Raw genomic sequence first — 17504 nt, 5'->3', positions numbered from 1 at the left:
TTTTATGGTAGTTTCTTTCAATGATGTGTTTCCTGTTTATTTGAAAATTTTCTATACTTCATGAATTTTGTTAAGTTTTTTGTTATTTATTTTCCTTCTTTATAATTAAGTTTAGGAAGTTTCAATTGATTTATTTTGGATCACAATGATACTCTATCTTTGCTCAGTCTACTACTGAGCTCCTTAGAGGTATTTTCCTTGCTGTTTCTCTGTGTGTATATTTTAAATTTCTGGCTGCTTCTTTTCCATCTCTGTACCTTCATTACTCATCTATTCTTGTGTTTGTCTACTTTTATCTATTAAATCACTTTGCATATTAATAATTAAATATTCTGTCTGATAATTATATAAAATATTGTCATTTTTGGTTCTGAATACTGTTTTGTCATTTTTAAATTGTTTTTTCATCTCTCTTTTTTGTGATGCCTTGTATTTGATAATTGGACCTGAAATAATGAGGTCTTTAATGAAAAAATTCATGTTAGTCAAACTAGAAGTTAAGAATGTATTCAATGTTTGCTCTAGGTTTAGGTACTAGCAGCTTCACAATTCACTAATATCTTTTTGTCTTTTTGTTTATCTTCCCTCTTAACTTTTGATTTCACAAAGTGCTACCCTCTTAACAAGAATAGCTCTCTTGTAGCTCTCCCTCAGCTTATGTACTCTTTCATTACACTAGAACCTATTTTCATGGTAGTAAGGAGTAAGTGTAAAGGGACATTCTGTAGCTTTCTTATTAAATCTCAGGCTTTTAGTAAGCCTCTGTTTCAGTCCTGTGTCTTTTACAAGTGTTTTTCCAGGGGTCAAGCTGACCCCCAGACTCCTATTAAATCTGCAGCATTCTAAATCTGTGTCCTCAAGGCAATGACAGCTATTGACTGTATGGTTTTTATTGTTGTTGATATTTTTTGTAGTTGAGGCAGGAAGACTAAATTGTATTAGAATCTGAGAAGTATCCTTTCAACAGATGGGATATGGCTTTGGCAGAGTCCTTTCCCTGAACAGTCATATTCTCTGTTTTGGAGAAGTCTATGATGTATTTCATGATGGTTACTCTTTCTCTCTCCCTGCAGATCTATAGGGGATCTTGGGCTTTTGCTATGAGATTCTACTTCTATACTAGAAAATTGTAATATTGTTTTTCTTATGTATCACTTTTGTAGAGGAGAGAGTCAAAAAACATTTATGTGGCCTTTATTGTCATAATATCCCTCAATATGTGAATCAGCAGTCCAAAAGAGGCTTGGCTACATTGCTGAGTATGTCTATTACAACTATGCATTCACATATTAGAAATATAAGTGCAGGAAATTTTGTGTCTCAAATTTTCCTACCAGTACTGATGTCGTTGGTTTTGTTTATTACCTAGTTTTTTCTTTCCCAGAATTCTTCATTTATCAAGTCTAATTTTAATATGTTAATTAAATTTTATCTAATTAATACACTTATTGTTTCCTTGGGCTTATATTCCTCATTTTCTAAATTCTTGATTGTCAAATTTTGTTTCTTTCCTTTTTTTCTCATTTAAATATTAAGTGACATTTTTATTAAAATGAGCTTTTATATAAAATGTTCCACAAACTATCATCTGTTTAACTGTGATGTTAATTGTTTATTTTATTCAAGAGTCACATAGAAGAGTATTACCAAATTACAAGGTGTTTTTCTGTCTAAGTCTGCCTCATATTTAAATCCTACACATTAATTTTTGTTTATGTTAATTTTGGTCAGCATCTGTAAAGTAGACTATGAGTTTTGTAGTTACTTATACTATTTTGGCCCCAAATTTTCCAGTGGATTTTGCAAATTAAGCCTAAGAACTTTAAAAGAAAGCATGGTATTTGTTAATAGGCAATAGATGTGAATCTGTGGACTACTATATTTGTGTTCCTGTGAAGTTCTCCTTGTATTTTAAACATATGTAAAAATAATTATTTACATGTTTTGATATGTTAACTATGGACTGATTCAATCTTAGGTCAAAGGTGAAAGACCCACATAAAAAGAAAAGGAGGTATATGAAAAACAGAACAATTTTAGAAGAAAATATAGAAATATTTTTTACTAACATTACTAATATTAAAAATATTTTAATTCAATATGAGAAATATTTTTAAATGAGCCATAAACATATCAACCATTAAAAATAATATTTATATTACATTATGTTAAAATACTATACTTCTAAAGACACAATGAAGGAAATGAAGACATACTACACTCTGCATGGAAAACATTTTTCATACATAATGTGTAACCCTCAGAGAATCATTATTTAAATAATAACTAACAATGCATAATAATAACTATGCATTTATTAAAAGTAAACTAATTGATAGAAAAATTAGCCAGCAGAATAATAAACATTTTATAGAAGAGAAGAGAGGAATGGTAAATAAACAAACAGAAATTATTTTCCCCTTGATTTGTAGTCATGACAGTGATAATCAAAGTCATAGAGGCATAACATTTTTGACACAAACTGGAATGGCAAAAATTAAAATTTCAAGATTTTCAGAGAATGTGAATCAAAGAAAAATCTTACACTGATGTTGGATTGCAATTGATATAGCTGCTTTGGAAAACAATTGAAAGTTGTATTACGAAGCTGTGCAAAAGTTATATTTTGAAGCTGTGCATGGTTATCTTTATACTCGAACAATGTCACTCTGGGGATCATAATAGATACATTCTTCCATAGGTGTATCAGGTGAGATATGCAAAAGTATTCACAGGTCATAGTAACTGTCTCAGAACAAAAGAAATGATTCAAATTATCTTGATAGTAGAATGAATACAAAGGGATGTTCTTAAACAACAGTGAAAATTCAATGAACAATCACCTGTAGTAATATGGGTACACTTAAAAAAAAGTCAAGTGAACTTTTTTTTAAAGGATGTTACAATATTCCTTTTATACAATGATCATCTGATTATCAAATATGTTCCTAGTGATTGGTATATATTTTTTTAAAAAAATATTTTTAACTCACAAATATAGTTGTGTTTCAGATATCTACAAAGTTATGTGGTAGAGTGATTATTGGTAATCTAATACTTTGGGATTCAAGTTTTCTGATTTGTATTTAACAACTGACAATATATGACAGGTTGCATTTTTATATTCTGTGACTCTTACATTAAATAGAGGTAAGTAAAATTTAGTACTTTTTTAAAAATTTCAAAAAAAATTTCATAACTTTCTCTAGAGTTGATTTGTTTTACTTTAAACTTATTAAAAGATTTAGATAGTTAAGAGCTATTTCTGAAAAAGATCATCTGTACTTTATCTTGATTATTTTCAGAGAAAAACTAATTTTTTAAATTATTAATCTAAACTTCTGGAGATTTAATATATACCTTATACAAATTTTAAATGTTCCTAGGTAAATTCATAGATTCATTTTATTTATCCATTTGTGTTCAATTCTTTACAGTATATGATTTTAACATTCCCAGAAAAGCAGCATTCTTAGCCTCATGTTAACTTTTCACTGATTTCTAAATAATGATGATAACTGATCTCTGCTTCTTTTCTGAGTAAATGGTACCATCTGTCCTGACTGGATTCTAAATGTATGACTCCAATACAGTAATATATGAGCATGCATTAATTTTTGATAAAATTGATAGGTAGTAGGCAGACATGAGCAGTGGAAATGTGAGGTTAAAGGGATAAATCTATAGACAGTGCTTTATTTTAAAAAGTAATTTACTTAGGGCCTCTCTGGCCCTGCTCTGGCTTATGTCAAAAGTATATGTTACATTCTTCAGCAAGCAACCTTTTATCTGTAGGAAAAAATGCAGGCCCAAAGGCACCTCCTTGCAAAAACAAAGACAGCAAATTACCCTCCAAGGGGTGACTCTTGTGACCTTTATGCAGGCCAAAGATCCAGAACTCAGGACAGGATTATTAGAAGTAAAGCCCACCAACCATAAAACCTGTAAGAACAAGTTGCAATTGGAACATGTCAGCATAGGCCACTGTGACACAGAATTGCCTTTGGAAATTTTGCATGTCATTATAATAGTAAAATTTCACCTCCCTGGGTTTTGCCTGCATGCCTGTGGGTAATAGCATGTGCAGTGGGGATTAGGAAATCTGGTGCAATCCCATCATAAGTCAAAAGTCCAAAGCTGGACTCAGGCATGAATCTCTGGAAATTTCTCTGAGATACTCAGTAAAACTGAAGGGTAGTAGCAGGTGTTGCACCATCCCTCTCCTCTCTTGAGAGGACCCACTCTCTACCTTTTCCCCCTTAACAATGTCCCTTTTAGCTTTTTAATTTCCCTGATAAACTGCTGTTTACTATTACCATGTGTTGCTTGATTGAATTTTTTCCTGTGGGTTGCAAAGAGCAGGCGGTCACATGTGACCACTTTGGTTCTGTGGATGGACCTTACTCTGTAACAAAATAAGTTAACTTTTACATTTTATTTATATCTTTTTTGTTCTTGTGGTTTTGGATAATTTGTATGTCTACTGAGGCCCACATTTTTCCTGTTATCTAGTTGATATTACAAGAGTAGTGTTAAGCAAGTGAAATAATGAAGCATTGTCTATATAAACAAAATACATTGATTTAATTATAGTTTAATATTTAAATTATTATGTATAATAGTTCATTATTTAAAGAATCAGCATGAGGTCTCATTAACATGAAAACCACTGTCCAAGAATGATTTTTATGTCACTTTTTAAGTATTTAATACTGATACTTTTCAAAATGAATAAAGCAAGCCAGGTGCAATGGCACATGCCTATATTTATACCTTCTGTAAAGGCTGAGGCAAAAGGGTCATAATTTTGAGTCTAGGCTCAGAAATTTAATGAGATCCAACTCGGCAAGACCAATCTCAAAGTAAAAAAAATAGAAAGGGACAGAGATGTAACCCAGTAGTAAAGCACCCCTGGGTTGAGTCCCCAGTGCCTGCCCCCCACCACAAGAAAAAAAACGTATGGGATGTTTTAGCATAGGGAACCACTAGGAAAAAATGTAATATGTGACCATTATGCATTAAAGTGATTATTTAAATAAAAAATTTTCCTGTCTTAAAAGTTTACTTAGAACTAGATAGTAATGGTGAGATTATTACATATATTTTATGGCATATTATTTCAGTAATTATACTTTTTAAAATAAAATAATTTAGACAAGATTTTTGAAGCATATATTTCTGTGTCTAAAATAAAAAATGTCATAATGGGTTTAAATAACTTGATATTTCTGTTTTGCACAAAACAGATTTAAACATCAGGCCATATATAGGTGATAGAAATCTTCCCTTCTTCATATTTCTTTTTCATCTATCTTATCATTTGAATTCAAGCTAGTTAAATATTTTGAGAAGAATTTTGCATACACTAAAATGATTCTTCTAAGCCAAACTAACCGGATTAGTTACAGCTCAGGGAAGTGTTTGCAAAATAATAATGCTATTGTGGCCTTGTGCTTTCCTATTTGCTGCTTTTATTTTTATATCACTGAAAGTATATCTCACACAATAGCTTTATAAAAAATAAAAATCATGCCTCTAGAAAAAGTATAATTTGTATGCTTTAGCACTAAGCAAAATATTCTACCAATAAAATCTGATGCTTGTGTTCAGCTGCTAAAAGGATTTGGAATTCAGAGACCATCTTAGAAAATGAATGAGTCAAATCAGGTGAACTCCAAAATTCATCTAAATTAAATTCTGCCATTTCAACTTCACATATTAACATTTACTGACTAGTATCTCAAATTTAAATGAATTTAATACACAGGTATGGAATGCTATTCCAGCATCTGTTGTATATTAAATTAACACAAGTTTATTATCATATTGAGTATCTTATTGATTAAAATACAAGAAAATCAATTTATTTAAAATGCATAACTACATAATCTGTTTTATATATTGAAAGTACCTTACACTCAATAATCATATAAAAAACTAATTCAAATATCTATTGATTAGAAAATTGTAATTTTATTTGATAGAGTATTAGCTTTGGAAAATTTATTCCTGAGGATATTATCTGAAACTTCCAATTATTTCCTATAGTTATCAGTCAGTCTATGCCATTAATTTTTATTGTTCTCATAATACCTGTATAAAGCAGACATAATTATCTGGCATTTTACCACTGAGGATGTTAAGTCAAAGAGATTGAGAGAAACTTATCTATGGATTCAAAGCAAATAAATGGTAAAATCAGCTTTAAAATCAAAGCAATAATAGTTATTATCATAATAAAGGAACATCCAAATAAAAGGATTTGCCAATTGACAGTTTTATGGCCTTTTAATTCAAGATATACTTGATTCAAAATTTCACAAGCATTTGATAAGACATGGAATTAAATGTAACTTACTTTGAAGTTTAAATCCTGTTACATTTTTCAGATTTAAACAATGTCTCACTCATATGGCAAACAGCGGTGGAGATTAGATATGTTATTAGTTTTCTAGGGTTGCCATACAAAATACCATAGACTAGGTTGCTTAAACAGCAGAAATGTATTTCCTCACAGATCAAGATCTAAACTGGTTTAGTTTCTTCTTAAGTGAAGGAAGATTTAGAATCTCTCCTTGGCTTTAGGCAACCATTTTCTCCCTGGGTCTTCATGTAGTTTTCCCTTTGAACATATTTGCATTCTAATTTCCTTTTCTTATAAGAAAAGTAGTCATATTGGATTAGAGATGACCATAATAACTGAATTTTCCATAATAACCTCATTGAAACTCTCCACATATACCCATGTTTTGAGATATCGGGTTCAAGAACTTCAACATATGATTTTGGACAATACAAAATTCAACTCATAAAGCCATTAAACTTTCTGATCCCTAAATATACTACAAAATGTAAAGTAATTAAAATAGTTTTAGTACTGACATAAAAGAGACTGACCAATGGAACAGAAAGAAACCTCAGAAATATATTCACTCATTTATAATCAATTTATTTTTAAAAAAGATGCCAAGAACTCATAATAGGGAAATAATAATAACTTCAATAATTGTTGGAAATTGATATCCATGTGCAGAAAAATGAAATGAGACCCTATTCTCCTGCCATGTGTAAAAATCAACTCAAAATGCATTAAAGTATTCAACATAAGACCCCACACCATAAGAAATAGGATAAAACATGGAAAAACTCCATGACATTGGCCCTAAAAATAATTTTTTGGGTAGGACCCCAAAAGCACAGGCAATAAAAACTAAAATAATTCTGCACACAAAAATGGTAACAACAGGAACAAATGCAATAGATAGATTGAGAGTCTATATTTGTAAATGGTACCCCAAATAAGGAGTTAATATTCAGAAAGGTAAGCAAGTGCTTTAACTCAATAGTAAGAAAACAGCCTGATTAGAAAATGGGAAAAGGACCTGATTAGACATTTCTCAAAAGAGTACATAAAAGGGACAAGAAGTACAGTGAATATGAAAGATGCTCAATAATACTAAGCTACAAGGGAAATGCCAATTAAAATGATATTAAGATATCATCTATACCTATTACAATAGTTATTATAATAAATTAACATTTAGTAAACTTTTTCACTGCTTTGACCAAAGACCTGACAAGAACAATTTTAGAGGATAAAAAAATTTATTTTGGGGCTCATGTTTTCTAAGTTCTCAATACATACATGGATGACTTAATTGGTTTGAGCCACAGGTGAGGCAGAACATCCTGGTACAAGAGTATGGCAGAGAAAAAGAGTTTAGGACATTGAACCAGGAAGCAGAGAGAATAGCCCTCCCTTCTGCAAAAGAAAAACAAAAAATATACCCCAAAGGCATGTCCCAATGACCCACCTCCTGCAGCACACCCTACCTACTTACAGTTACTACCCAGTTAATACCTATTAGGGGATTATTAGGGAATGAATAGACAGATTAGGTTAAACCTTTCATAACACAACCATTTCACTTCTAAGCTTTCTTGCATGAGCTTTTGTGGGACACATCACATATAAATCACAATAAACATAAAAAATGTAAGAATATAGAGAAAAGAGGATTCTTGTAAATTTCTGGTGAGATGTAATTAGCACAGCCATTATGTAAAATGATGTATATCATTTGATCCAGTTATCCCACTACTGGATATATATCCAAGAGATAAGAAAGCAGCCCATCACAAAGACATCTGCACTCCCGTGTTTATTTCAGTATTACTCTCAATAGTCAATATATGTAATCAACCTATGTATCCATCAAATAATGAATGGATAAATAAAATATGGCATATGATACAATGGAATATTATACAGCAATGAAGTAAAGCCTGTCATTTTTGACTACAGGAAGGAATCTGGAGGACACTTTGTTAGGTGAAATTAATCTGGTACATAATAACAACTACTAGTACATGATATCACTTTACCTGTGGAATCTGACAATGACCTTCAAGTCTGTCTTTTGTTGGAATGGTCTAAGAAAAAAATATATATTTATACCAAAATGAAAACACAACAGTAAAATTTTATCAAATATTATCTAAGAAAACTAGTCAGAAGTTCATTCTAAAATTTTGAAATCTACTAGTTATTTGAACAATTCTAATTGTGTGACCAAATTGATTTTCATTACTTCAAATAAGTTTTTTTTTCCTATTTCAAATGGACTCAAAAAATTAAAAGATTACTTTTCACAGCAGCTTAGGTTTACCAACAACAACAAAAACCCCAGAAGGCAGAGCCCCTATACTCCCCTAAAGCAGTGCCCCAGATTCCTGTTATTGACATTAGTGTGTTAAACTTGTCACATGTGATGAATCAATCCTGGTATGTTATTACTATTAACTATGATCCATTTCCATTACGGTTCACTCGTGTTGCCTGCTGTAAGGGTTTTAACAAATAAAATGTCAGATACTCTCCACGACAGTATTATATAGAAGTTTCAATGCTCTGTGCTGTGCCTACCTCTGTCACTCAAAACTATCTCTACAGCTTTGCCTTGTCATTGAATTGGAATAACAGAGAAGCTTTTGTAGATGGAATTCTTTCACTTGGCTATATGCATTAAAGGTCTCTATATACCTTCTTACTATTTGATAGTTCCTGTCTTTTTACTGCTGTCTAATATTCCACGGCTAGATGTACTTGTCTATCCATTCTCCTACTGAAGACTTACATCTCAACTGCTCCTGTGTTTTGGCAATTATGAATAAAGCTTGGTGTGCAGGGTTTCGTGTGGACATAAGTTTTCAAATTATTTGGATAAATAACCAAGAGCATGATTGCTGGATCATACAGTGAGAGTATGTCTGCCCTACAAAAACCTGCCCAATGATCTCCCAGAGTCTCTGAATCTTTTACACCCTCGGCAGCAATGACCGAGAGCTTCTGCAGCTCTCCATCCTCACGAGTACCTGGTACCCTCAGTGTTTAGATCTGAGCCATTCTAACAGGCTGTGCTGGCATCTCATTGTCCAACCTGCCATTTCTCAGAAATTGGCTTCATTTCTCTGATTTTTTGTCATCTCTTTATCTATCTACTTTGGACAGGTATCTATTCAGCTTTTCTGTTCATTTTTTAATTGGGTTGTTTATATTCTTGAGTCTTAACAGTTCTTTGTATATTTTGGATACATCCTTTATCATGTGTTTGAAAGATTTTCCTCCCAGTCTGGATCTCCCATTCTTTAGCATTATCTTTTACTGAGCAGGTTTTTAATAAAGGCAATGTCAATTTTTTTTTTCTTTCATGGACTGTGCTTTTTGGTGTTGTAACTAAAAAGTCATTGCCAAACCCATAGAGCATAAAATTAAATTATCTTCTGCAAGTGTGAGAGTTTCTCATTTTATGTCGAGGGTTCCAATTCATTTTGTGAGAAGTGCAAGGTCACTGTCTAGACCTGTTCTTGTCCTGTGAACATACAGATGTTTCTGGACCATTTGTCTTCAAGAATTCCTCTATACTGAACTGCTTTTGCTCCTCTGTCAAACCATCAATTGGCTACATTCGTGGGTCTCAATTCTGTTCCTTGTCTCCCTGTTTGTTCTGTCACCATTACCACAATGTCTTGAATTCAGGGAATGCAGTCTTCCGGCTTTGTTCTTTGGCAATACTGTCCTGGTTATTTTGCATGTTTGGACTTCACAAATGAACTCTAGAACACTTTGTCAAGATCCATAACATAATTTGCTGGGAATTTTATTGGGATTGTGATAAACGTATAGATTAAATTGGGAAGAACTAACATTTTGACAACAACTGAATCTTCCTAACTATGAACATGGCTTGTTCTTCTATTTATTTGGATCTTGGTCTCTTTCAGCAGGGTTTTTGGTTTTATTCCTATACCTCTTGTATGTTATTTTGTTAGATTTGTACCTAAGATCTTCACTTTTGAGTGCTGATGTAAATGGTGTTGCATTTTAAATTTTGAATTCCAAATCTTCTGCTGCTATATAAGGAAACAATTGATTTTTTGATATTAACTTTGTGATATTTTGCTGTGATATTTTGTGATATTTTGCTGTTAACTGCTTATGAGGAACTTGTTTAGATGATTTTTGGGGATTTCCCACTTAGACAATCATGTCATCTGTGAAGTTTTATTTTTTACTTTTCAATATGTACATTTTTTATTCTTTTTCTTCTTTTTCTGCATTGGCTAAGACCCCCAATTAGATGCTGAAAAGGCACAATGGGGGGTCATGCTTGCCTTGTTCTTGATCATTAAGTAGGATGTCAGCATTCTGTAGATGTTCTTACCAAGTTGAAAAAGTTTCACTCTGCTCATAGTTTGCTGAGAGTTTTTATCATAAATGGGTAGTGAATTCTGTCAAATGTTTTTAAAGCATCTAATTGATAATAATCATATAAATTCCTTCTTTAGTCTACTGACACGATGGATGACACTGATTTTTTTCTTATGTTGAACAAGATTTGTATATATGAATAAATACCATTTGGTCAGAGTATAATTCTTTTTTCAATTTACTATCATTAAGGAACTTTTCATTTGTTTTGGCCATACTAATATGAGAGACATTTGTGGATCCTTCTCCTTTCATGCTATGTCTTCCTCTGATTTAGGTATCAGGGTAACTCTGCCCTCACTGAACAAGTCAGCAGTGTATCGTTTGCATCTATTTTCTGGAAGAGATTATGAAAGTGGTATTTCTTCTTTAAATGGTAAAATGTCCTTTATATACACGTACATACACATACACATGTATATATGAGACTGAGGATTTACTTCACTCCCGGGAATTACTCACCAATGACAGCTAATTTATATATTCAGACCAGACACAGAGCAACACTCTAGATACTGCTCCTATTAATAACTCTACCATGCTTTAATAGGATCTGATGTAGTGCCCAACTCTCAGGAAAGGTACAACAAAATGCTATTGCTTTTTAGATGCCCTTAAAGTTATATCTCTTAGGGAAAAGAAAGAAATAAAAACATTTCCTTCTTGGACAGAACTACTAATCTGTATATAAAAAAAGAACCCTATAATTTCATCAGTGAACTGTCAGTGGGCAGGAAAGAAGGCTCAGACTTCAGAAAAGCTCATGAGTCTTCCACACCACTGCTGCATGGGAGGCACAAGCCCACGGCCATCTGCTGCCTCTCTGGACTACAGTGAGAGGCAAAGGCCACATGCACAGGAGACAGGGCAAGCCTCTTGAGATGGCCACAGCCTGAGCAGCACTAACTGGTTACTGTATGGGTTGTCTGAATTATGCAGTCTTTAAGACTGTTCAGCAGAAGCAGTAGTAGAACTTGGTAACAGTCAAAGAGTAGAAACAACTAACTTCAACCCATTTGTGTGATTTTGAAAGGAGAATAAAGGAAATCTTACTGAGTGATATATACTTCATTTGAAATACCCAGAAGATAAATAATTGGGAAGGGTGCATCCTTACTGAATTTGTGATTATATTACATACCTGAGCATAACATGCTTCTTCTATGGCTAATCCTGTTACTAAGTCAACCTGAGGATAAAAACACAATTCATTTCAATAGAAGTAACTTTGCAAAATATGGTATAGTCGATATAAATTCAAATTAAATAACCCTATCCCCCCAAAACAGAATCTTTTGATACAGTGCCACCAATCAGTATATGGCCACTATGAGAGACCTGAGACCAGGCTTCCTATGTTCAAATCCTGACACTACCACTTGGGAGCTGTATAACTTAGAAAAGTTACTGAACCTCTCCATGCTTCAAGGGGCTAATCATAATACTCACCAAATCGGGTTGGGGATGGCATACTGTAAGGATTAAATGAGTTAATTTAAGTGAAGCCTTCATAAAGCACCTAATAGATACAAGAAACCTGTCACATGGTAAGGGCTATGTAAGGTGTTTGCTTTAGTATTGTGACCATCGTGAAAGCACCAGGATAATCCAATCAAATACTTGCAAATTTGTGAAGCTGCATTTACTGCAAATTATTACAAATTCCATCTTTTTTTACTGACATAAAGCCAAAGAAGATATAGTGCCTCCTGTGCCTACAAGGAAGAAACACCTTTTTGCAAAATTCCTGTATGTTAGCCAAACTACAATATCTGTCATTAAAAGTCTGAAGTACATGAGTACCTGCACTACTCCTCCCTGCCCACTCCCCACAGCTCAGGGACCCCACTCTGGAGTCATGTCCCTGGGGCATGCCCAGCGCACCCTACAGAAGACACATTGACAAGTCAAAAGTGGAAAAGAGCTTAGAGCTGGGAATGTTTTTCATAATGTGATACTGATGCTCAGAGTATACGGAATGTCTTTTTCCTTTGGTTTTCTACGAAATACTAGTCAGTGAATCTGTCTAATTAATGCAATGGCAAAAATAACTGACATATCAGAAGTTGCACAGCATCAGTGAAATTCTGAATTCTGTGATTATAATACGAACTCAACAATAATCACAGCAAAATGAAATCAATGATGTAGCCTAAAGGAACCTTAGAATCTTTCAGTAATACTAGTGTTCAAACAGCTATATTTTGGAATATTAAACAATAATGTCTAAGTTGGGTGCAATGGTGCACGCCTGTAATCCCAGAGAGGCTGAGGCATGAGGATCACAAGTTCAAGGCCAGGCTGGGCAATTTAGCAAGACCCTGTCTCAAAGAAAAAATACAAAAGGGCTAAGGCACAGCTCAGTGGTTGAGTGTCTCTGGGTTCAATCCTTAGAACCAAAACATGAAAACAAAAAAAGAACCCTCTAAAAGTCTAAACATGTTCATTTAGATTAATCTTCATTATTCATTCTAACAACAAACTTGAGCACTAAGGAACTTACCTCCATCCCTTGATTAATTGCTAGTTTTGCCACTCTCATTGCAACAGGTCTCTAAAATTCAAATTAAACAAATTTTACTTACTATTTATGCAAATCATGTTGTACACCTTAAGTAAAATTCAGAAATTCCCATTGATAGATACATGGCATGGCCAACAACAGTTATGAGCTACTAGATGGAAAATTTCTTTTCTGAGCTTTGCAAGGTCTTAATTAAACAGCAACTGTAACAACTGTTGCATCAGCAAGTTATTTAGAGGCCACAGTATTCTGTTACGGCAAACTTTAGATCCCTGAAGGCAGCAGGCAGTGACGTCCAGCTGAAGGCTTAGTGTTCTTCAATATTCTCCCTAGAGGTTAAGTAGGGGAAAGAAAAAGGAAGTCTTTGGCTTAATATCACACTAACTAGCAGTTATGACTGAAATTAGGGCTGGCAACCAGCCTGCTGCCAGTAAGGATAGGGTCGATATAATGCCCTTTGGACGTGTGTATCTCTTCTCCCTTAGCACGGATAACTAAACTGTGGTGATGGTGGGTGAACACACACACACATGCTCTGAGCAGGACTCTCACCTTGCATGGGTGTGCCTGGGTCACACTGGAAGGAGCTGGTGGGCACCTTCTGTGAGAAGGACACCATGACTTATGTTTTCTGGAAACCAAACTCTTACCAAACTATCCTATGAAAAGCGTACTCCCCAGATGGAATTCAGTTCTTCAATTTCATTTTGAATTTCTAAAATATTCTAATTTATTTACAGGTAATAAATGTGAATTTGTAGCTTATTTTGAATTGAATGGTCTTCTGAATTAAAATGCAAAGTAGGCTCCAAAAAACAGGTGCAACAAAAGAACTCTAAGGAGTGAATGGACAAATGCATAAAAATTGCCATTTATTCTTTTCTAGGGGTTTCTAATATCAATTTGACCCATCTAAATTCTCCAGAGATACTAATCATAGAAGCTTTTTCATTATTTGGAGAGTGATCATTCAATAACAATGTAACAAACACAATAAAGATCACTGCATTCTAACTGTTTGGTAAATTGTATACATAGTTTCCACATCACAAAGTCATTCAATATCCCCTTATACATCTGTTTAACTTGGAGAAAATATACTTTTAACCACTTAAGTTCTTGGAGAAGTGTCCTTCTGAGGGAAGGTGAAGAAGCCTGCCTGAGGTAGTAATGGAACTCTGGCTTCTGCAGGAATAAAGGCAGCTCACTGTCAGATCAGCTGAGGCAGAGAGGGAGGCAGAGGGTGCCACCCGTGCTCAGGCAGGTGGATGTGGACAGTGAAGGGCATTAACTGCAAGGAGGCTCACAGGAGAAAAGGCAAGCTGGAAACCAAGGAGTTCAAGAGCCTCCTCCACGGAGCTTCGGAGCACAGAGCCACATATCAGGTCGTGCAGTGCCATGGATACTCAGAATCTGGATACACCCCTCGATTTCAATTCAAATATACCTTGGTCATAAGATTTCAAGCCCAGGAAAGTCATTAAACCAATATTTAAACGATTACTTTCCCTGACACTATACCTTTAATCTGTCTTTATGCAGATAATTCCCTAATATTTGGGGGAAATACCAAGGTTATAATGAAAGTCTCTTTTTAACAGCAGTAAAATCTTTTTATTTGCTCTCTCTCCTTCAATTTAACAAGCACCTGGCCTCTACTGAGTAAAAGGCTCTGTGTTACCTCACACAGGGACTAGGTTAGAGAAGAGCTCTTTCCTGAGACGGCCGATAGGCTACAAGCTGATTAAGAGGGACCATCAACACCTGAAGTGTGGCCCTGTGTGACAACTCTGGGGATGAGCGTAGCAGAGTGGGGCAGGACCAAGAGGTTATCACGTGCTGGGTGACGAAAGCCTTCTGGAAAGGGGAACTCTGGGCAAGTGTGGGGGGCATGTGCACTTCTGTAAAAAGCCTTCATGACATTTCTAAAGGATCAATGGCCTTGATCCTTTAGATTATAAATCCCGTTTGAGGTAAGTAAACCAAATACAGAGAGGAACTTATTTTGACTCCAGAAATGGCTGGTTATGGGAGCTATAAAAGTTCAAGCTCCATGACGGACAAAGAGATCCTGACTAATCACTTACAACAGCAAAAGGAGACTCTTCCTCTTAAGTTTAAATCCTTTAATCTGTGATTTCAGACCAAAGGAACATTTGAAAACATACACCTGCTGACAGAAAAAAAAATTCCTTAAAAAGAAGCCATCAATGCACGGTTCTTAGTGTTTCCACGTACAGTCCAATAACTGCACATGTGATCCAGATTTTTTCATGTACTTGTGAGGATCATACAGCATACAGTAAAGCCATGAAGCAATACCTGAATCATCAGAAAAAGAAAGACACACGATACTTTAAACTGCAGCTTCTCAAGCAGGTCACCCAAACAAAGCCATCACAGTGAAAGCCCAGTTAGATCAGTCTCCTTACTTATTAGGAGAGACACTTTAATGTTTGGTCAAATGTGCTTTCTATACACGTACATACACATGAATGGTGTCACAGGTGCCAAATGCTGTTCATATGAAATATGAAAGTGAAATTAAAGTGTGGTCACAATATCACCCTCGGATTATCTTCAAGTTCTGGTTTTAATTCTGAAGGATCTTAACTTCATATCTGTCAAACAAGAAATGTTAAACTGGAAAGTCCACCAATGATACGCCGGGTGTTGTTTTAGTCTTTGTGGTATGAAATTATCTAAATGGAGAAGCAGAGGAACTCTAGTCAGAAGTACCTGAGGTAGAAACTCTCTGGCCAGGTCCAGGGCCTTTCTGTAGGCCGCATCTCCCTCCTGGTTCTGCTCTAGGACATGGCTGATCAAGCCCACTGCTTTGGCTTCTTGTCCATCAAGCACTTGTGCAGAGAAGATGAGCTCCTTGGCCAGAGACATCCCGATGGCCCTTGGTAATCGCTGAGTTCCCCCTGAAGGGTTAGGAGAAGAAAGGCAGGCGATCATTAGACACCTTTTCATTTTAGCACTTCAGTGCTTCATTTGTTCAGTCAGTTATTACACAAATAAACCAGGGCCAGAAGTTTATACGTCAAAATTAGGCACTGGAAACTACTTCAAAACACAGCCCAATTTCTCAGTTTACTCAATTAATACCACCACCAAAGAACTTGAGGATTTTACGTCATCAGCAAGTGACTTTGGTACCTCAAATACTGCTGGTGTACTCCTGACTCCAATCCATAGTAACCACTATGTCCTAACCACAAGCAGAACAAGAGGGGACAAGCAATACTGTCCAGGGGTGCACAGCCTAGAGAGCAGAATCCTGACAAGACTGGCAATTACCTTTCAGCTTACCAAATTCTTAGGAATTCAACCCTCATACTTTTAAAGAATTCTATATGGTGAATTAATTATAAAGTCATTTTAATTTAGTAAAAATAAAAACAGACAACCACCGATGAAGTGCAGCTTTGCCCTGCTGGCTCCTCCTCTTTTGGAGATGCTCTGTCACCCATGCATCCCTACCTCTCAGCTGTCAGGAAATCCACTGTGTGGTGGGTCAGAACCAGGCCTCCAGATTTGACTTTGCCATGTAGCTACTTTGGACTTTATGAATTGAATACCTCCTCAACTCCAAGGAATGAAGTGGCATGATTCAGGGTAAGCTGAGGAGAGGAGTTCTGCAGCAGAAGAGGCCTGCTTTGATGAAAACTCGATAATTCATTCCATCCGTCTGCCTAGAATGGCTCCTAGTGAATAGGCCAGGATCTCATTCAACAGAAGGTTGGACAAAAACAGGTAATTCAGATATAGCCTCCATTTCTACTGTTAAGAATACGAACAACCACAACATCAGGATTTGTCTGTGACTTACCCTTAAAATGGCTGCTGGGCTGCCCAGGGCTCATGTGGCCAAGAGGCAGAGGAGCAGGTGACTGCCAGGCTTAGAGGAGGAGATAACTGGATAGCCCACTGTCTAGGCAAGCTCACTTGGTTTTATCTGGCCTGCAAAAGTTTAAGCTTTTTTTCCCCCACAATAGTTACCAACACTCAAAAACTGGATGCATGATTTTATCCAAAAAAAAAAAAAAAAAAACAATTTCTACTTGCAAGTCAACTGTGCCACCCCTTTTTGGTATAATGCTCTCTAGTCTGCCTCAATCTCCACCACGCCCTCTAAGCCAATCTTTAGAAAGAACTTAAAAGGCATATTTGTCTTCAATAATGAAGTATATTCTTACATGCTCA

At 35.1% G+C, this 17504-nt stretch overlaps 1 protein-coding gene across 1 annotated transcript in view; it reads right to left on the bottom strand.

The window, feature by feature from the left end:
* Positions 1 to 8376: 8376 nt before the first annotated feature.
* The window catches only part of LOC144251368 (methylglutaconyl-CoA hydratase, mitochondrial-like), an 82968-nt gene continuing 73840 nt past the window's right edge, over positions 8377 to 17504 (bottom strand). Inside the window, exons 4-7 of the mRNA XM_077794342.1 lie at positions 16035 to 16222; positions 13275 to 13325; positions 11913 to 11960; positions 8377 to 8433 (exon numbers count right to left, since the gene is read on the bottom strand). Of these exons, the coding sequence (XP_077650468.1) occupies positions 8377 to 8433; positions 11913 to 11960; positions 13275 to 13325; positions 16035 to 16222 (344 nt within the window). The remainder of the gene's footprint in view (positions 8434 to 11912; positions 11961 to 13274; positions 13326 to 16034; positions 16223 to 17504) is intronic.

The sequence above is a fragment of the Urocitellus parryii genome, assembly GCF_045843805.1.
Source record: "Urocitellus parryii isolate mUroPar1 chromosome 13 unlocalized genomic scaffold, mUroPar1.hap1 SUPER_13_unloc_13, whole genome shotgun sequence".
NCBI lineage: Eukaryota > Metazoa > Chordata > Mammalia > Rodentia > Sciuridae > Urocitellus > Urocitellus parryii.
This window is presented reverse-complemented; position numbering and strand designations above follow the sequence as displayed.